The following is a 17,620-nucleotide window of genomic DNA, read 5'->3' on the forward strand; positions in this document are numbered from 1 at the left end:
TAAATATCTATAAATATTGTATTTTACTTTTCAGTTTAATTGAAATAAAATCGATACAGTATGAATAATGGAATTAATCCGATGAAAAAAGTAGTCTCGCACATTTATCTAGAAGGAGGGAAATTGATTACAAAAGTTTAAGGATAGGATCTATTTTTCCATTTTTTTCATTTACATGTAGTATTCCATTGATATTCCATGGTATTTCTTTATCTATTTATCGAATATTTCGTATCGACAATAATATTGACATTGTCAAGAAAAAGAAGAACGGAATAGATGACCGTTAAAAGACGGTTATTAGTAATTATTCGATATACGATAGGAATAAAATTTTTTTGAACGATATGAAAAATATTGAAATTGGAGTGATATATATGTAGCGAAAAGGATTTAATATATTTGAATTGTTAGGATCAACAGATCATATTTCTCGTTTACGTATTTATACGCTAAATTATACAATTTGCGTGATTCTTAGATGTACTATACAAAATTATCGATTATTATAAAAAAAATATCAACGTTAATAGTATTTTAATACAAATTACATTTTTTATCGGATATGCTCGTTTCAGAGATCATATAAAAGTCACGATTTCTATTTTATTTACGTTTAAATAAATAAAGAGTCACTATGCGTGTAACGTAATTGTAAAAATATCGTTCTTTCCTTCCTTCCTAGTTTAAAATTAACATTTAACGTATAAGTTTATAAAGTGTCGTAACCGAACGTAACGATATAATAATATAATTCTTTTTTATGTCTTTTTTATCACAAACGTAACTTTTAAAATTTATAAAAAAAAAAAAAAATGAAAAATCGTCGAATCAAATTTAATCGTATCTTTTTTGTTTTGCCGCGAAATTTTAATAAATGATAACAGATGAAATATATTTTCATACAATTTATATATATATATATATATATATATATATATATGTTAAACTAATAAACTGGAATTTATTGGCGATAAATATTAATATTGGTCATCGTCGTAAATACGAACTTTTTCGTTGGATAACAATTTTTTATATAATTATTTTCATTCTCACTCATTTCCCATGTCAATTTTCAAATAATAAATAGGAAAGTTGCGTCAAAGTTGCTTCGTCGATCAAATGATCGTTCAATATAACACTGATCCGCTTTAGATCAACATGATCAGAATTTTAATCTAAATAAGTACATACATATATGTATATATATATACAGAGATATAACAGTCGCTTCAAAACACGCGTCTGCTACTGATATTTTTTTTTTTCCTTTTTTTTTTTCTCAAAAATTGCTTAATTCGGGATTTCTTAAAACTGACCCTTCGTAAGAGAATATTTTGACTCTTCTTCACATATTTGGTCTCTTTTTTTAAAGCTATAGTTATTAAACATCGGAGGTAATCGATTCTTCTTTCTTTTTTTTCTTTCTTTCTTTCTTTTTTTTTTCTTTTTTCCTCGAAACAGGTCTCATGCTGTCACGTCACCTTATTTTTACTTAAATACTCGAATAATTATCCATCGTGTATCGTTATTTCGTATATCCAATTTTGTCCTATATATACACGTACATATATTTTCGTTGTATACGTCATTTTCGATATTTTCCCCCTTTACATTTCGAGAATAATCGATTTTCGAATATAGCGGGAAAATGATTCAAGATCGAAGAAATATCAACGCGTCGCATCGTGTGTATTTGTGTGTGTTTGTGTGCATTATTCGTTCGTTGTCTCTACAGCTCGATAATTAAATCGATAAATCAATTTTTTTAATCGATAAATGAATCTCAGCATGAGTCCCTCCCCCCACTTCGTATATATTTAAACAATTTTTTGCTCGGCAAAAGTGGCGCATTTTCAGAATAAAAATAATATCATCACCTATAATATAAACGATTATATCTTTCACTACGAGATACGATTACAAGAGATATTTATAGATACATACAATATACATATATATATATATATATATATACATATATAAGTCTTGGTTCGCTATATCATTATAGAATTCGGTGATTCTAAAATTTTCTTATTATCTTAACCTATGCATATATTTATATATACCGCTTGATTCTTCGTTCGATCAAATTCAATTTCCTCTTCGTCTCGAAATACGATTCCCAAAATTATGATTATTATTTTTTTACTGCCCGTCGGCCAATTTTTCCTCGTCGAGCGAAGAATCAAGAATCGTAATAATTATCCTATCCCAATGTAAACGAGTTAAAAATATTCGTACATTCGTACATTATATCCGATTGGTGTGAAAAAACACGGTTCGAGTTGTTTCACGATTATATTTACACAGAATATTTTTGAAGAAGGAGGAAGGTGGGTATATAGACGAGGGTACTCGATCACGATTGAGCGAAAAAAAAAAAAAAGAAAATTAGAAGATAGGAGAATCGTGTAAGAGCTAAGGTTGCATTATCGATTCGCTTTTATAACCGGTATAATATACGTTATCTATAGGCGTATACGTGACATCGCGTATTTAGTCATCTCTACACAACTGTTTGGATTGATACGTGCGACAGTATTCGCCCCGGATAATCGATCGATTATCGCTTCTTCCCTCTATTCTGTATCTCGGCCGAAAATAGGAATAATACAAATGAAATTATATAATAATGTATATAATAATAACGATAATTCCAATTTCAATTTTCACGAATTGCGGATTTTTTTTCGAAAAAAAAATATAACACATTTCTCTACGATATATATCACATGTTATTTTTTTTCTTTTTTCATCCTTCTACGTATATGTATACATATATACACATGTATTCAACTTTATACAGTAGGTAATTGTCCGTTTTCTTTTATCGTTTAAGATCGATTCGCAATTCGATTGGTCGATTTTATCTTCGCGTTCGGATACTTAAGCTCGCGCGATAGATACTTGATATGCAATTTGGTGAAAGAGACGTTGTTAGGAAAAAAGTGATTCCGAGATTTAAGATGATGTTTCATCATTCGTGAACTTTGCTGTTTCATTTATTTTTCGCTTCGACTCAAAAATATTGTACGCTCGCGTGAAAAAAAAAAAGAGAAGAAACTGATTCGGTCATTTTTTCCCATCAACCTTGATTAATATTCTTCTTCATCCGCCGATTCGATACGTATTTCGAACGATGAATAAATTAAATAGAAATGCAAACGAGACGCGAAAGAAGGGAAGAATAAAGATATGATAAAAAAAAAAAGATAAAGAATATTAATAAATTCGTCGGTGTATGTTTACAACTATTTATTTGGTCCCCGAATTTGACGATATTCTACGTCGTTTCCTACCGTTACGATTCGAATGAAGCGAAGCGATTATTATTTTCTTCCCAATAATCCAATCTCTCCCTTTCAAAACTAAAAATATTATATTTCCTTCTTCGAAGAATCGGCGATCTCCTTTCGAAACAATCGTCGTACGAAACATAACGTCGAAATTATGGCCCCCTTTGTACGCGTATCGCACCGATTTGGTCCAAAAATACAGCTAATAAATTGCTCGAATTGAATTTTCGATCTAATCGATATTCGATGTTCAAGATGCGATACGAGTGAAAACAAGTAACTCTGAATATTTTGCTAATCGCAAGTGACGATTCGCATCGCATCGTAAAACTTCAAACTTTCGACGGTAAAAGCAAAATTCTTGAAAAGAGGAAACATAATTCGTTCATTTTATATATATATATATATAAGATCGCAAATTGGACGTAAAATTCTGAAAGCTCTTTGGAACAATTGTTATTGATCGTTCAAAAATTGATACGTCTCGGTATACGCGCATAAAAATCGTTTAAAATTATTTTATTTTAATCTATTCATTTCCTCTATATACACCCCGTTGCTTAAAATTGAACGACAGCGCCAAATATCCTCTAATAGGATATCGATCGATAAAAAAGGACAAAGCAAGAGAAATTTAAACGTTTATCGGATATGTGAACGCATATATCTTACTGTTTCGATTTTTCCTTCCTCTCCTATAGCTAATCGATAATCCTAAAAAGATCAAATCGAACGAATCAAATTTTCAAGCATATCTTTATTTTCTTCTCGAAACCAGAAAGATGGCTTGTCGACACGGAGGAGCGGTAGAAATGGTTTCAGAGAGAGAGAGAGAGAGCAAGGCCACGCGGAAATACGAAAAAGAAAACTGTCGAATAATGTCACACGAAACGTCTATTACGCGATATCTTGGAAACGAATATCGATCTATCGCCGGCGAATCAACGAATCGGAGACCGATCGAGGGAAAAAATATATATATCTCGTGTATCTCGATCGAAATTGACGTTGAAACGATCGTCTGAAAACTCTCGATACTTTTCTTTCTCCTTCGAAATATATCGATCGGTATTGCAGCTCGCTTCCTTCGAGTTACCCTTCGAGTAAATAATCAAATCGTCTTCTCTTCCTTATTTTTCCGAGGAACGTTGGACACACGGAGAGAGAGAGAGAGACGAGGGCAGGAGGGAGGACGAGCGGTAGGGTCATACGAGGAGCTCCTTGAGGAAGTCCTCGGCAAGCAAGTCCTACAAATAATCGTCGACGCGGTCGTTCTCGTCCGGCGGGCTGGGCTCGCTCACGCTCAGTATGGGCAGGCCAAAGTGCTGGACCTCGATGCTCGATTCGGGCGTTCGCTTCGTCGCGTAGTCGCAGCTCTTCGAGTGTCGCTCGATCCCTCCCCTTCGATGGTAATGGTGATAGCGAGTCGGCCGAGCATCCGCGTCCCCGGATCGCCGACAATACCTGCCGATTTCATCCCTCCTGTCATCCCCATCCGAGGAGGAGGAGATCCTTCCTCCATCGCCGCGTCTCCATTGTCACCCCAGATATATATATCTCGATGTATAACGATACAATTGGCTATATATTTTCTTCCCTCCCCTCGAAATAATAATTCGAAGGGTTCTCGAAAGGAGACGCGGCGAGGGAGAAGGATTTCTCTTACCTCTCGTCCATGGAGGCGGGCTGTCGCACGGGGCAGCGAACGTACTCGTGACTTCCGCCTGCTCTCCATCCACCGAAACGTCGGCCGACCAACGACGACGAACACGTGACCGGTGAATCCCTGAAACGTTCGCGCCTGAAAATTTTTCTCCTTTCTTTCCCTCTCTTTTTTTCCCCTTCTTTATATCGTCCTTTGCCTACTCTACGATCGAAATAACGTAAGAGAAACGGTTCCTCGTGTTGTCCTTTTTACGTTGCCTTATCGTTATTATATTATATACGTATCGATCGCGAAAAGAATATTGCGTAAGTAAGATCGCAATGTTTTACGTAATCGTCCAACGGTTACACGTAACCGTGTATCGTTCTTTGGATTTAATATGCTTACGTAAGTTAAAAAAAAAAAAAAAAAAAAAAAAGAAAAAGGAGGAAAGGTTAACGAGAAGATCGATTCGTTCAAGAAAAAAAATGGAACGCGTGGAATGGAATCTGTTCGCTTCTTGTCGCGAAATTCGCATTACTCGACGGATGCACAGTTTTTTATTCAAGAAAAAACGCGTTTTATTCCCTTTCGCGAAAATTCGCGAGATCTAACGCACGTCTTTTTCTTTTCCATGCAAAGGGACTGGAATATAACGCGTCACGTCTGATGAAAGATTTATATAGACGATTCGTGTCTCGCGATGGAAGAAAAATTTTTTGAGAAGAAAATGGAGGAAAATTCCACGAGTTTTTCGCGAGCTTCGTTGATTACAAGCTCGTTATAAAATTATATCGATCGTTTCGATGATCTTGGATAAGAGAGATTTAAAACATCTTCTCAAATCTTCGTAACTCTATTAATTATCCGACATCTAATTAACTTTGGAACGGATATTGAGAGAGTGGAAAGAGAACTTGAACTTGTTGGAATAAATAAGTAAATAAATAAATAAATTTTGACTCTGCAAAATTCTTATCTCTCTTCCGCGATCGATTTTCCACGTTGAAGGAAACTGTGAAACGTAAAAACGATCTCTTAATCGTTTTATTAAGATCCACATACCGATCTCCGTGATCTCCGTGATCGCGATTAGAAAGAATGGATCCAGTTCCACTCGCGAACTGGAGAATTACCTGGAAGATTGTTGTTGATGATTGGGATCGAGCAACGAGACGTCCGGATTGTCCTTGGGACAACTCTCCAAGCTACTGTGCCTCTTCGACTCCAAATCCTCGGATTTCTCCTCCTGGGTCGATCTCAGAAAGGACTCTTTGTCCCCGTCGATTCCATCCTCTTTCGAGTTTCGTTGATCTTGTCGATTCGAGGACGCTAGGGGCAAGTTATCCGCGCTGCGAACCTTCCGGCACAATTTCGACGTGGAACCGTGCCGCCTTAAAAATTCCTGCGAAAAACCGCATTGCGGGCGCAGTCGGTAACATCGCGCTCCCTCGCATTATTTACCGGTTACTTCGAACCGTCATTCCCAAACGGAACATCGCTCCTTCTTTTCTCGCCTGCTAAACGCTGGCGCTCGAAGAAAAATGTAACGAGAGAGAAAGAGAGAGAGAGAGAGGGCGCGTATTTGTCACGAGTGCGGATAAGGATCTGACGAGTGTACACTAATTTTTCACGCGCGTGAAAAATTGGTTGCGAAAAAATGGGGAGGGGGAAAGGAGAGAGGGAAAAAACGTGGCGTTTGTTATCGCGATGGCGGTCCATTGCGACGACGAGGGAGGGGGAAAAGAACGAATTCGAACCACGTACGTTCGGTACGAGCGAAACGAAAGGGGCTTATCGATCAACCCGTGAACTACACCTCGCCTCCGACTACCTTGAACTTTAACGTTTCTGACGTGTCTATCTATTTTGTACACCGCTCTCTTTCGCGCTCTCGTTACATATTTCAATACGTAACTCGCCTCCCAGACGCCCGAATATCGCCCGAATATGGAAAATATCTCATTCCCGATCTCGATCGATCTGGGAAGAGGGAAGAGGAGCGTGGAGACTCGATCGATTCTTTCATCCGTCCTCGAAACCTTCTTTTCGCAGATTCTCGCTTCTAGGATTCGGGGAATTTGAAATTTGTCCACGATCCCCTCCCCTCTGCGAACCGTTGGGATTGAATACCTGGGATAGGAAGCCGGCCACGTCGATGGCGCTGTTCACCCGCGGCCTCGAGGTTCTCGCCCATCCGAAACCGCCTCCGCTGTCCAACGAGTCCACGTGATGGCTCGACCAGTGCAGATGCTGCGAAACAACGCCACCCTTAATCACCTTTCGCCCTTTCATCCCCGATATCCCCACCAAGATCCAAATTGCATTTTCAACGTTGTGATTTTTTTTTTTTTTTCTCAAGCGTGATCGACCGACAGAAGGCAGACAAGGAGGACAAAGAATCTATCTACCCGCTAAGAATAGAATTCTCGTATATATCGCGATCCTCTTCCTAGACGCGATATATATTCGAATGATGTCGCATGCTAATTCGATCGATTTAAAAATTCAATATATTCGTATATTCGTATATTACCCGATTCCCGACGTTTCTTCGTAAATAAATAAACAAGTTGTCCCTCGAGTATTTACGTATTTACGTATTTACGTATTTACGTCCAAGTACGACGTATTTCGCGAGAGATAATTTTCTATTATTTTTCCTACAACCGCGAGCAAAGATTTTTACGCTATTTTTAGCGGGTAGCAGAGTGAAAAATAATCAAAAAAACCCTTTAATTTTTGTCCCCGGATACCTGCTCCTTAAGGTTTTTCGTATCTCTTCTATCTCGTAAAACGGGGTCGTCGATCATTCTTTATATTTCATTCCGCTTTTCAATCTTCCCCTCTTTTATCGTATAAACGAATGATCGTAAACGACGCGATTTAAGCGTTAAATTACGGTGCACATCCGATCATTTCGTTTGTCTACTATATACGTGTATATCCTCGGATGAAAAGCGTAATATTTTTTTTTTCATTCGAAAAATCGAAAATCGATTCGTTTAACCGAAATAAGATCGATGCAAAAATGAACTAAAGGATTTGATAAAAATTTATATATATATATATATATAATATAATTATCGAATAATTTTATTTCGATAGAATGGAAAAACGCGTAATTTCATCCGAGTAACCGGTAGAAAATATTTGTATCATGCAGTTTTCGAGTCGATCGTGATTTCATTCTCTGAACTCAAGTTGGTACGATATAAATCTATACCTAATTGTTGCACGAAGGATAAAAAGTTGTAGTAAGTAAACAAGCGTTCTCAAGTGGGCAAGCGTTTTTTTTCACGACATATCGTATCGTATATCACTGTGTAAAAGCTGTGTCAAAACTCGTTCGTTGTTGTGCATTCTTGTGTTTTGTTTGGTTTGTTTTCTTTTCTTTTCTTTCTTTCAACGTTGGTTCGTTCGATCCATACACATCCATACGTATCGTGTGATATACCTGTGCAGAAGAATCGGTTTGCCAAACGTGCGAAAGTGCTCGTCATTCGACGACTTGTGCGCACGATGAGACGTGAAACGAGTCGAAGCGTCGCACACATATTACTCGTAATTCCAAGCGGATCGAAAATGTACATTATTTACAAAAGAGCGATCGATGGGAACAGAGAGAGAGAGAGATAGGTAGATAGATAGATAGATAGAGAAGGAGTGAGAAAGAGAGAGAAGAAATAATATCCAATCAAATTAAACTTTTTTTTCAAAATGACAAACTTACGATTATTAGCATTATTACAACTTTTTAAAGCTGTTCGTATCTGCTTATTATTTCGTGCTATAAGAATAATACGAATGAATGGTAAAACGGTAAAGTTTCTAATAATTTCTCGTAAACGAGATCGATTAAATGAGCTTCATTTATACGCGAGTAAAATTGAAAGGAGAAAGAGAGAGAGAGAGAGAAAGAAAGAAAGAAAGAAAGGATTCGGCTGTTTTGAAACAACGATCGCGTAACTTGTTATCAAGCGACGATACGAATCGAAGAAGATTCCAAAGAGAGAGAGAGAGAGATAATTGGTCTGCTTCTTCCGTGTTTTATATTTTTTATTTTTATTTTTTTTTTTTTTACGATTCGACGAATATCGCGCACGTCGATATATAATAAAAATTCGGACCAAATTCGAAGAAAAGAATTTACTCTCTTTTAGACTCGGACGGTACGATCGGATCGGTTTTTGGTTCGCGTCTTTGCTTCTTAATTTAATCACGTATTCTATTCGATCGAAGCCGAATTTCGAAAGAGAGAGAGAGATAATTGGTCTGCTTCTTCCGTATTTTATACTTTTTATTTTTTTTTTTTTACGATTCGACGAATATCGCACACGTCGATATATAATGCAAATTCGGGCCAAATTCGGACAAAGAATTTACCCGCTCCCTTCTAGACTCGGACGGTACGATCGGATCGGTTGGTTCGGGTCTTTGCTTCTTAATTTAATCACGTATTCTATTCGATCGAAGCCGAATACGTGCATACGTCTCCTGCTTCCACCACAGGGATTCTCGCCAAGATTTGGGTCAGGAAGCTATTACCCCGGTAAAACTTTGAAACAAGATATATTTAGCGGAGCCACCGTTCTTCCCATGTTCTTTCTATAAACGTCCCATTACCAACACGGATACGAACCTTTTCCACCGTAATTCTCTCCCCTCCCCCTTCGTATCGGAACTTGATAACATCTTTTATACATGATGATATCACGGATGATATCGAAAAGACGAGAGGAAAAGAAAGAGAGAAGAAAGAAAAACTCGGCTCGAATAACAATAATGGAGGGAATCGGTGAGATAAATAGTTGGAAAGTTAGGGAATGATATTATCGGGGTGACGTTAAGCGTTGAGAGGTGATGCTACTTGTCGAACCGTGGTGGGTGCTATCGAACGAGGATCAAGATCGGTCGAAACGAGTGAAGCGTGGTTTACGGTGCCGAGTGGACGTTTCTCCGTTTCGTCGTTCGCCTTTATATATATTCCCTTCATATACCGACTGTTCCCACTTTCCGAAATTTTTTTTTTCTTCTTTTTCTCGCCAATTGTTCCAATTCGAAGATTATCTCTCTTTTTTTACTCGAATTAACACACACGAAATTGACACGATCGATCGAAGGAATATTCGGAAATAAAGGGAAGGTTTTTTTTTTAACGACGAAATTTTTAAGGGGAATGGAAAAGGACGGAAGAGCGTGTGTAAACGGACGTTTTGTATCAAACGATCGTTGACGAGCGCAAATCAAGGTTGAGAGCAGCGAACGTGAACCGAGTTGAAAGCGAGAACCTTTTCCCCTCCCCCTCTGTATATGCACAACCTATACACGCCCGTCTCGTCCAAATATTTCACGTTAGAATTTTACGTCGGTGATTCGACGCTCCTCTAAATTATCCTGCGAATATTTTCTTCCAAATAAATAGTTGAAAAGAGTAGCAGTTTCCAAAGTTCTAGAAAGACGGAAAGAAAGAGAGAAAAAAAAGTTCGATAACGCGTTCACAACGATCGAGGAAGAAGAAAATTGCGAGCGATTTCTTCTTGGAATCGCGGCGAGAAATTGGCGAGAAATTCATGCGCTGTTTCGAAAAAAAATTTTTTCGTAAAAAGTGATTCCATATCTCGTATTTCCATATCATAGTTTCTCGCGTCGAAACGGTATTTTTGCGAACGTCCGCGCACACGATGAATAGGAAGAGGAAAAAAAAAAAAAAAAAAAAACATCTTCAAAAGTCGGAAATCCATTTACGAGATAATTTATACGTTTTTACGAAGAGAGAATGGAAACCGCGGGAGATGAAGAATCGACGAAAATTCACGGAAGCGTAAGTAAATTTTTAACGACTTTTCTCTCTCTATTCGCGATAAACTTTTAATTTTTTCTCTCGAGTTAAAGAAGAAGATTTTCTTTCTTTCGTCCATTTTGTTCGTTCGTTTAATTTTTTTTTTTTTTTTTTTTTTACGAGAATACCATCGCGTTTTAATCGAAAATAATTTTTTTTAAAAGCTTGATATTAATGGGAAAATATCGGAAAAATAATATTTCGGCTTGCCAACTTCAAAGCATGCAAATTCTTCGAATATTGGACGATGTACGAGATCGCGTAAATTATTATACAAGCCGTTCCCTTCGAAATCGCCGCGGTTATATATACGCGAACGTTCAGAATCATTTTTCACGAGAAGAGTCGAATCGAAAAACCGTGGAATTTAGAATTTAGAATTTCGGATATGAAAAAGTATACGTGCACTGGCAAAGAAAGAAGATCAATTTAAAATGTAAAAGATAAAGTAGCGTTTAGCGGTTACGAGTCGCATGCATCGCAAAAAAGCGTTTGATTTCAAAGCGTATCTACTGCACTGCACGCGAAATAATATTCGAAAGCTGACCGCAAAACACAAACTTTGACATTATAGAAATTGTATCGAGATCCTGCAACAAATTCTATTCTCCATTATTTTTTTTTTTTCTTCTTTTCCACTTACCTGATTATTTAATTCGATTATATCGAGATTATCTTTAACATGGAACGATATTTCTCGATAATTCGAACGAAACGAGATTCGTCCAATCCTTTCGAATTTATCTCTTCACTCATAAAGCGATGAAAGTTGGCAAGCCCAAAAATTTCGCCGTATTAACCCCCGATTCTTGGTTTGCGCTCATTTCTTACATCTTTCGACGTATCAATCTCATCATTCGAGGGAAAATTCGATACGCGCTCGATCCTATACTCGATCGATTGATGTTGACGAAAAGTGGACTCAGTCGGAATGAAGAAGAGGCGCGTGAAGCACACATCGTAAAAGCAGAAACACGAAAGGCACATCGTATTGGGAAGAGAACGAGAGAGAGAAACAGCTGAAGAAGACGAAGAAGAAGAAGAAGAAGAAGTGGAAAGAGGATGTAACGGTAATAGTAGTAGAAGTAGAAGAGGAAGAAGAAGAAGAGGCAATAGTAGAAATAGAGATTGTTAGCAAGTACCGATGGTCACGCGATGTCGGCCCTGTGGAGTAGAGCGAATTGGCAGCCGCAGTCCCGGGGCTCTCGAGCTCTCCTCGGGTACTGAAAGCACTGCTCCAACACGCAACAGCCCCCGCCCCCACACTGCATCACCATATCCGACAATGTGGTCATTACCTTCGAGATTTTATGCGGGCGATACGTTCCGTCATTTTTCGATTATTCGTTAAGCCGGACGCAACGGACACGACCAGGCAGAGGCACAAACAGATCGATTCCATTAGAATACTCCGATCCACCGGCTTTAATGTGTGTATTGTCTGCTTTCATCGCCGATAAAAACCCGAAATTTTCAACTTTCCATCTCGGAGAAAAGGTAAAAAGTACAACGAGTTTCCCGCCCGAAAACTTCGGATTGTTATCGCGAAGGATCTTAACAATTGGGACGAGCTTAAATTCGCCCTGCCGATTTTCGTATTCTCTCCTTCTACGTAGCCGAGATCGATTACATCGGTTCTCGAACACCGACCTAAATTTTCACCGATCATTTCCGTCCATTTTTCATTTTTATTATTAAGCGAAACACGTATCTTTTCTTATATATCGCGATCATCGATCGATTATCAATCTCGAGAGAGGGAAGCAATCTCGAGTTTTCGATATTTACATTCGGCGAGCGGAATGCCGTATGGAAAATTTACGAGATCGCATCCCGCCCCGAAATGAAAGTTTTAGACGTGGACAAATGGGGCACCGTTCGAGCGAATCCGATATACGTCTTTTTGATATACGTACAGCCTTCGGTGACAATCCACCGCCCAATTAAACTCCACCAGAATCTGATCGAATCGATATCTTTCGTCCAATATCGAATACGCGTTTTCCCACGCGACATTTCATTCTTCCCGTGATTATTATTTTTAAGTATTTCAAGCCTCTCGATCGAAATTGTAAGTCGTTTGGATTTTGATCGAAAAAGGATTCGAAGAAAGATTCGATCCGAGTTGAAATCGTAATAACGTTGCGTCGTTCGTAGGCTGCATCGGGAGAATAGCTCGCGTGACGTTTATTATTAATTTAACTTTCACGAAATGTCAAATGGTGATACGACCCGGCACAAGGAAATTTAGTATATCCTTTTTTCCATGTACTTCATTTCGTGGAAATTATTACGCGTGCAATATATCGTCATACGTTCAATTTTCGAAAATTTCCACGCGATATCAACCGATATTCGAGTGCCGGATCGAACGATCTGATCGAATGATAAATCGCCAGCTTCGTGACAGAGATATCGTTTTTTACGCGGAAAACAACAATCGGAAAGGAACGATCGGCTGTTTTTCTCCTCCTGGAAAAGTAAGCTCGCAACTATTTCCGATACATCGCGAATATCGAATATCGAAAATCATCACTATTATTATTATCATCATCATCGTCGTCGTCGTGGTTGTTAATCGGAAAACGAGAGGTGGGAAAGATAAAATGGAGGGGAAAGACGAAGGGGTATAATTATGCGTTACCTGAGAACAAGTGTGTTGAGTGGGATGCTGCGTGTACGCGGCGTTCGCCGCTGCGCACACCCCGGTCCCAGGAACTTTCAATTGTTCCTTGTAATCGGGCTGGTACGGCAACAACATGCGAATCTTGCCCCACCGATTGAAGAACAACGCTATCGCGCCCGCCCAAAAGATCAACACCAACACGACTATGCCCACTTCCACGCCGCGGACCTGGAAGAAAAAAGAAAAAGAGGGGAAAAGAGAGAAAGGAAGGAAAAGAAGGAAGAAGAAGAAGAAGAAGAAGAGGAAGATATTCCACAGATCGAATCCTTCGGGCTCTCGTCTACCTGTATGTAAGCCTGCGGCTGTTGAGAAGAAGGTGGAGGGGGTGGAAGAGGGCCACCGGTTACCGCTGCATCCTGTTGCGGGGACGTTCGCGGCGGCTCTAAACATTCGAGGGTTAAACGCGTCTCGATAGACGGATAGAACGTTGGGACGTGGAGCGGCGCAACTTACCAAGCGTGCGGAACACGATCGGCCGGCTTCGAAATTTTTTCCCACCTCTGACGGCGGTGACGACGAGCTGGTATTGCGTGTCAGCCCTCAGACCGCTCAACGTGACCGCCTCGCTATTCCCCGCGACCACCGCCACCACCCTGTAACTAACCACCTTGCTGTTGTGTTTTCGTTCCATCTTCTTCTACTTTTTTCTCTCTCTATCCTAGCGCATCGCCTCTAAAACTCCTTTTCTTTTCTCTTTCTTTCTTTCTTTTCCTTAAGACCAACTACGTTCTCCTCAGAAGAATTGCGAGCAAATCGTATCGTATCGCAACGTTTCTTCCTACACATTTCTCTCTCGCGTGTAATTTAAAAATTTAATCATCGCGGATGGAGAAGAAGATACGAAATTACCATCTTTCTTCTTTTCACTCCCTCCCGATAAAATTTTCTAGTTGGTTAATCAATTCTCATCTTTATTATTAATTATAAAATTGCGATTTTACGATTATTCTCCTTTCGTAAATTTATACCGTTAATTTTCGAAATGTTGAAAAGTTCGGGAGACGTAAAAATATATATTTTCGAACTTGCTTCAAGTTATCTTCAATGGAAAATGTACGCGAGGCGGATTGAATCCACGGGGAGGTGTTTTTCTCGAGATCATTAAAGGTAACGAGCAAACTTCTTTTTGCTAAATTTTTCCAAGCTTCTTGAAACAACGGATACTACGCAACACTACTACTTTCACGAGATACACTTTTAATTTCTGATAATTTCTTTCCCCGTAACTCGACGTTCCGTTTTCGAGAAATAAGATATTTTTCGACCAGGATAACAATAATAAACCGAAACGTTACGTTTCGATGCTCGCAATTCTCGAGGAACACCTTAAAAGAGCTATGTACCTGTCATTGTATTTCCTGTGCCGCAGTAGAAGTAAAAGCATCAATTAATATCGAGTCCTTTTCCAAACAATTTCACATCGAAAGACTGATACCAATTGATAAATGAATTCGTCTTTGATGAGATGTATCGCGAGATATATCGTTTGAAAATCGATTTCTCGTCACGCTACGCGTGTAAAAATGTATAAAAAAAGAAGAAGAAGAAGAAGAAAAATTCTGATACTCCGTGTTTAGCTGGAATTATAAAAAAAAATTACTATATCACTGTACTGCACGAGCTTCTTTTTCTCACGGTAATCGATGGATGTCGTGGAAACGCTTGGAATTATAGCTGTGAAATGAATGATAGGCGTATCTAAAACGTAAAATAAAGGAGCGATCGATTTGGTTCGAGATGATTTCCAGAAATCGTAACCGGGACGTGCGTGTTGGACTGGAATCTTGGTCTGGAATAGAGTAGAATACGAAATAATTTTCTATTTTCTATCTCTACGCGCGATTTCTTTCGACGATGGATTCGTATATACACACCGGTGTGGATATAATCGTGTTTTAATGATTCAATAGGGAAAGGATAAAAAAAAAAAAATTACGACGATGCAAATTAATGGGATAATAAGAAACAAGTGGCGACGACGGTTTGTCAACGGTTCTTTCTAGCTATAACTCACGAATTAATGGCGATAAGCGTGTAAAAAGTTTGAGCGAGGATGATTCGAGGCTACTACAATTTTAAACCCGTTACGTTCGTTTCTTGCTTGCGAATTCGAACTGTGGATGATGGATGTACTATGCGAGAACGTGTCGATTTAATCCGGATAGATGATTTTGTTAGATACGTACGTGCAAAGGAAAGAAAGAAGGGGGGAAAAAAGTTAAAAGTGGAACATCGAAATCTCCAGAACGCACCTGGCATCCGTTGGCTTGTACGTGACGTCGTATTTTTCAACTTGTTCGACCTGACTGGTGCTCCAAGATACGCGCACCGAGGTTGGATTCAGGAACATCACCGTTATATTTTCCGGAACACCAGGAATACCTGTTACCGAGCCTGCACAAAGGAAACGCATATTTGTGAGTAAAATAATTAAAAATTAAGACCGAGAAGCGACAAACAAATCCGGTTGGTTTAATTCGATCGATATCAAGAATACGATAGAGATGGAGAGAAATCCGAATCGGTAAAGTCGGATAAAAACTGGGATGCACGTAATATCGACTGGTAACACTCGTACACCAATCTCTTGGTCGAACACTTATATATTTTCTCACCGTTGAATCGGTCGCAGCGGTGTCGTAAACCGGCCATCTTGACCCCGATCCTCGCTCTATAATATTTTTTTTACCCGCATCGAAAGAAGTTTACAAGACTTACGCAAACGTTACAAATAGAGCGCGGGTTTTTACACCAACCACACGATTATTCCCGTCCGCAACCGTTTCGAAAATTAATCCGATTTAATTAATCAGATCAATTCCGAATAATCCGAATCGAACGATCGAGGAGAGGAATTTGCCTTAAAATCGGATCGAATCCCGTTAATAAGGTTAGGAAAATTTTAAAATCGCTGCAACTACGAAGATAATGAGTTTTGGCCGACGAACGAGGGATCGTTAGAAGCGCGGAACCTCGCCCTTTAAAACGCCCTTTCATTTATCCCGATACGACTTCCGGTTGCCGAGATATCGTCGCGCGAAGAAAAGGATAATTTTCAATCTCTATCTCTCGTCGCGCCTCGCCTCGACTTATCCTCGAAGCTCGAGACCTCGGGCCTTGTGCGCCATCTCTGCGCAATAAACGTTTTAAACGTTATTTCGAATATTTCGAATAACGTCTCGATCGAGATACATCGTATCGAAAGGCATAAAAACGAAAATTTCGCGTGGATAAAATTTTTCCTTTTTCCATCTAATCGCACTTTTCGCACGAAAAGTTTCCAACTTTCATTCGTGACTTTGTACCGAGCGTAATGGTTTATTGTCGCGATATAAAGTATCACACGATTTAGCATATGTTTAGCGCGTGTTACGTAGCAACGTGACATAGCTACGTAAAAATCCGCAGTCTAGTTATAAGATATGCGCGCCGATGAATTTACGTTGAATCGTAACGCGAGAATCGCGGATCGTAAATTTTTATCGATCGAGCAAATTTAATCGACGGCGAGTTTTTCGTCGTTGCGGGTATTGCGTTAATAATAATAAGAGTAAGAATAAAGGGAAAGAGCGAGAAATTTAAATTTAATCTATGAATTACGAGATAAATATAAAATATAACAAGATAAAAAAGAAAATAAAAACTTACCTACGAAACCAGCTCCTTGTAGGAATAGTATAGTGGCCCAAAGGACCATGCCGCCAAAATGGCGGGCCAGGTATGGACCGCGTATTCTTTCGCACACGTGTTTATCGCTTTTCTTTCCTTTCAGAGACGCGCCGTCTTGTTTTTTTCCTACAATCGCTGCACGTTTCGCGTACGATGCACCTCTCTGAAAATTGGTGCTCATCTAGCCTCCTCTACCGTGCTGCATTCTTTTTCTTTCATTCCACACCACACTCACTACAAAAAAAAAAATATACGCATGCACGTAATGTTAATGACTAGAAAGAGAAAGAACATACGAATCCATTTATCGCTCTATTCAAAAATATATCGATATATACGTTTGATCTTTCTACTGGAAAAATTTGCTTTTTTTATATATATTGAAAAAAAATGAGAAAGAACAAAGAATCAAAGTTTATAAGATAAATTTCATATAATATATATATATATATATATATATATATATATATGGAGATAAT

General features: G+C 38.8%; 2 protein-coding genes across 15 annotated transcripts in view; one reads left to right on the forward strand and one right to left on the reverse strand.

The window, feature by feature from the left end:
• LOC108001128 (uncharacterized) overlaps positions 1–17,620 on the reverse strand; it is a 25,077-nt gene continuing 7,457 nt past the window's right edge. For 4 of the 14 annotated variants that reach the window (XM_062073185.1, XM_062073179.1, XM_062073186.1 and 1 more), the window contains 10 exons: positions 17,121–17,304; positions 15,725–15,866; positions 14,816–14,830; positions 13,926–14,071; positions 13,757–13,854; positions 13,431–13,640; positions 7,078–7,197; positions 6,081–6,349; positions 4,966–5,100; positions 1–4,763 (listed from right to left, as the gene is read on the reverse strand). In XM_062073185.1, the coding sequence (XP_061929169.1) occupies positions 4,547–4,763; positions 4,966–5,100; positions 6,081–6,349; positions 7,078–7,197; positions 13,431–13,640; positions 13,757–13,854; positions 13,926–14,071; positions 14,816–14,830; positions 15,725–15,866; positions 17,121–17,304 (1,536 nt within the window). In that variant the 3' untranslated portion in view covers positions 1–4,546. Of the gene's footprint in view, positions 4,764–4,965; positions 5,101–6,080; positions 6,350–7,077; positions 7,198–13,430; positions 13,641–13,756; positions 13,855–13,925; positions 14,072–14,815; positions 14,831–15,724; positions 15,867–17,120; positions 17,376–17,620 lie in introns of all 14 variants that reach the window. The other 10 variants (XM_062073188.1, XM_062073189.1, XM_062073191.1 and 7 more) reach the window with 7 other exon arrangements.
• LOC107995393 (uncharacterized) overlaps positions 15,871–17,620 on the forward strand; it is a 23,659-nt gene continuing 21,909 nt past the window's right edge. Inside the window, exon 1 of the mRNA XM_062073177.1 lies at positions 15,871–15,889. The gene's annotated coding sequence lies outside the window, so the exon portion shown is untranslated. The remainder of the gene's footprint in view (positions 15,890–17,620) is intronic.

Source organism: Apis cerana, linkage group LG3, assembly GCF_029169275.1.
Source record: "Apis cerana isolate GH-2021 linkage group LG3, AcerK_1.0, whole genome shotgun sequence".
In the NCBI taxonomy this organism is placed as follows: Eukaryota; Metazoa; Arthropoda; class Insecta; order Hymenoptera; family Apidae; genus Apis; species Apis cerana.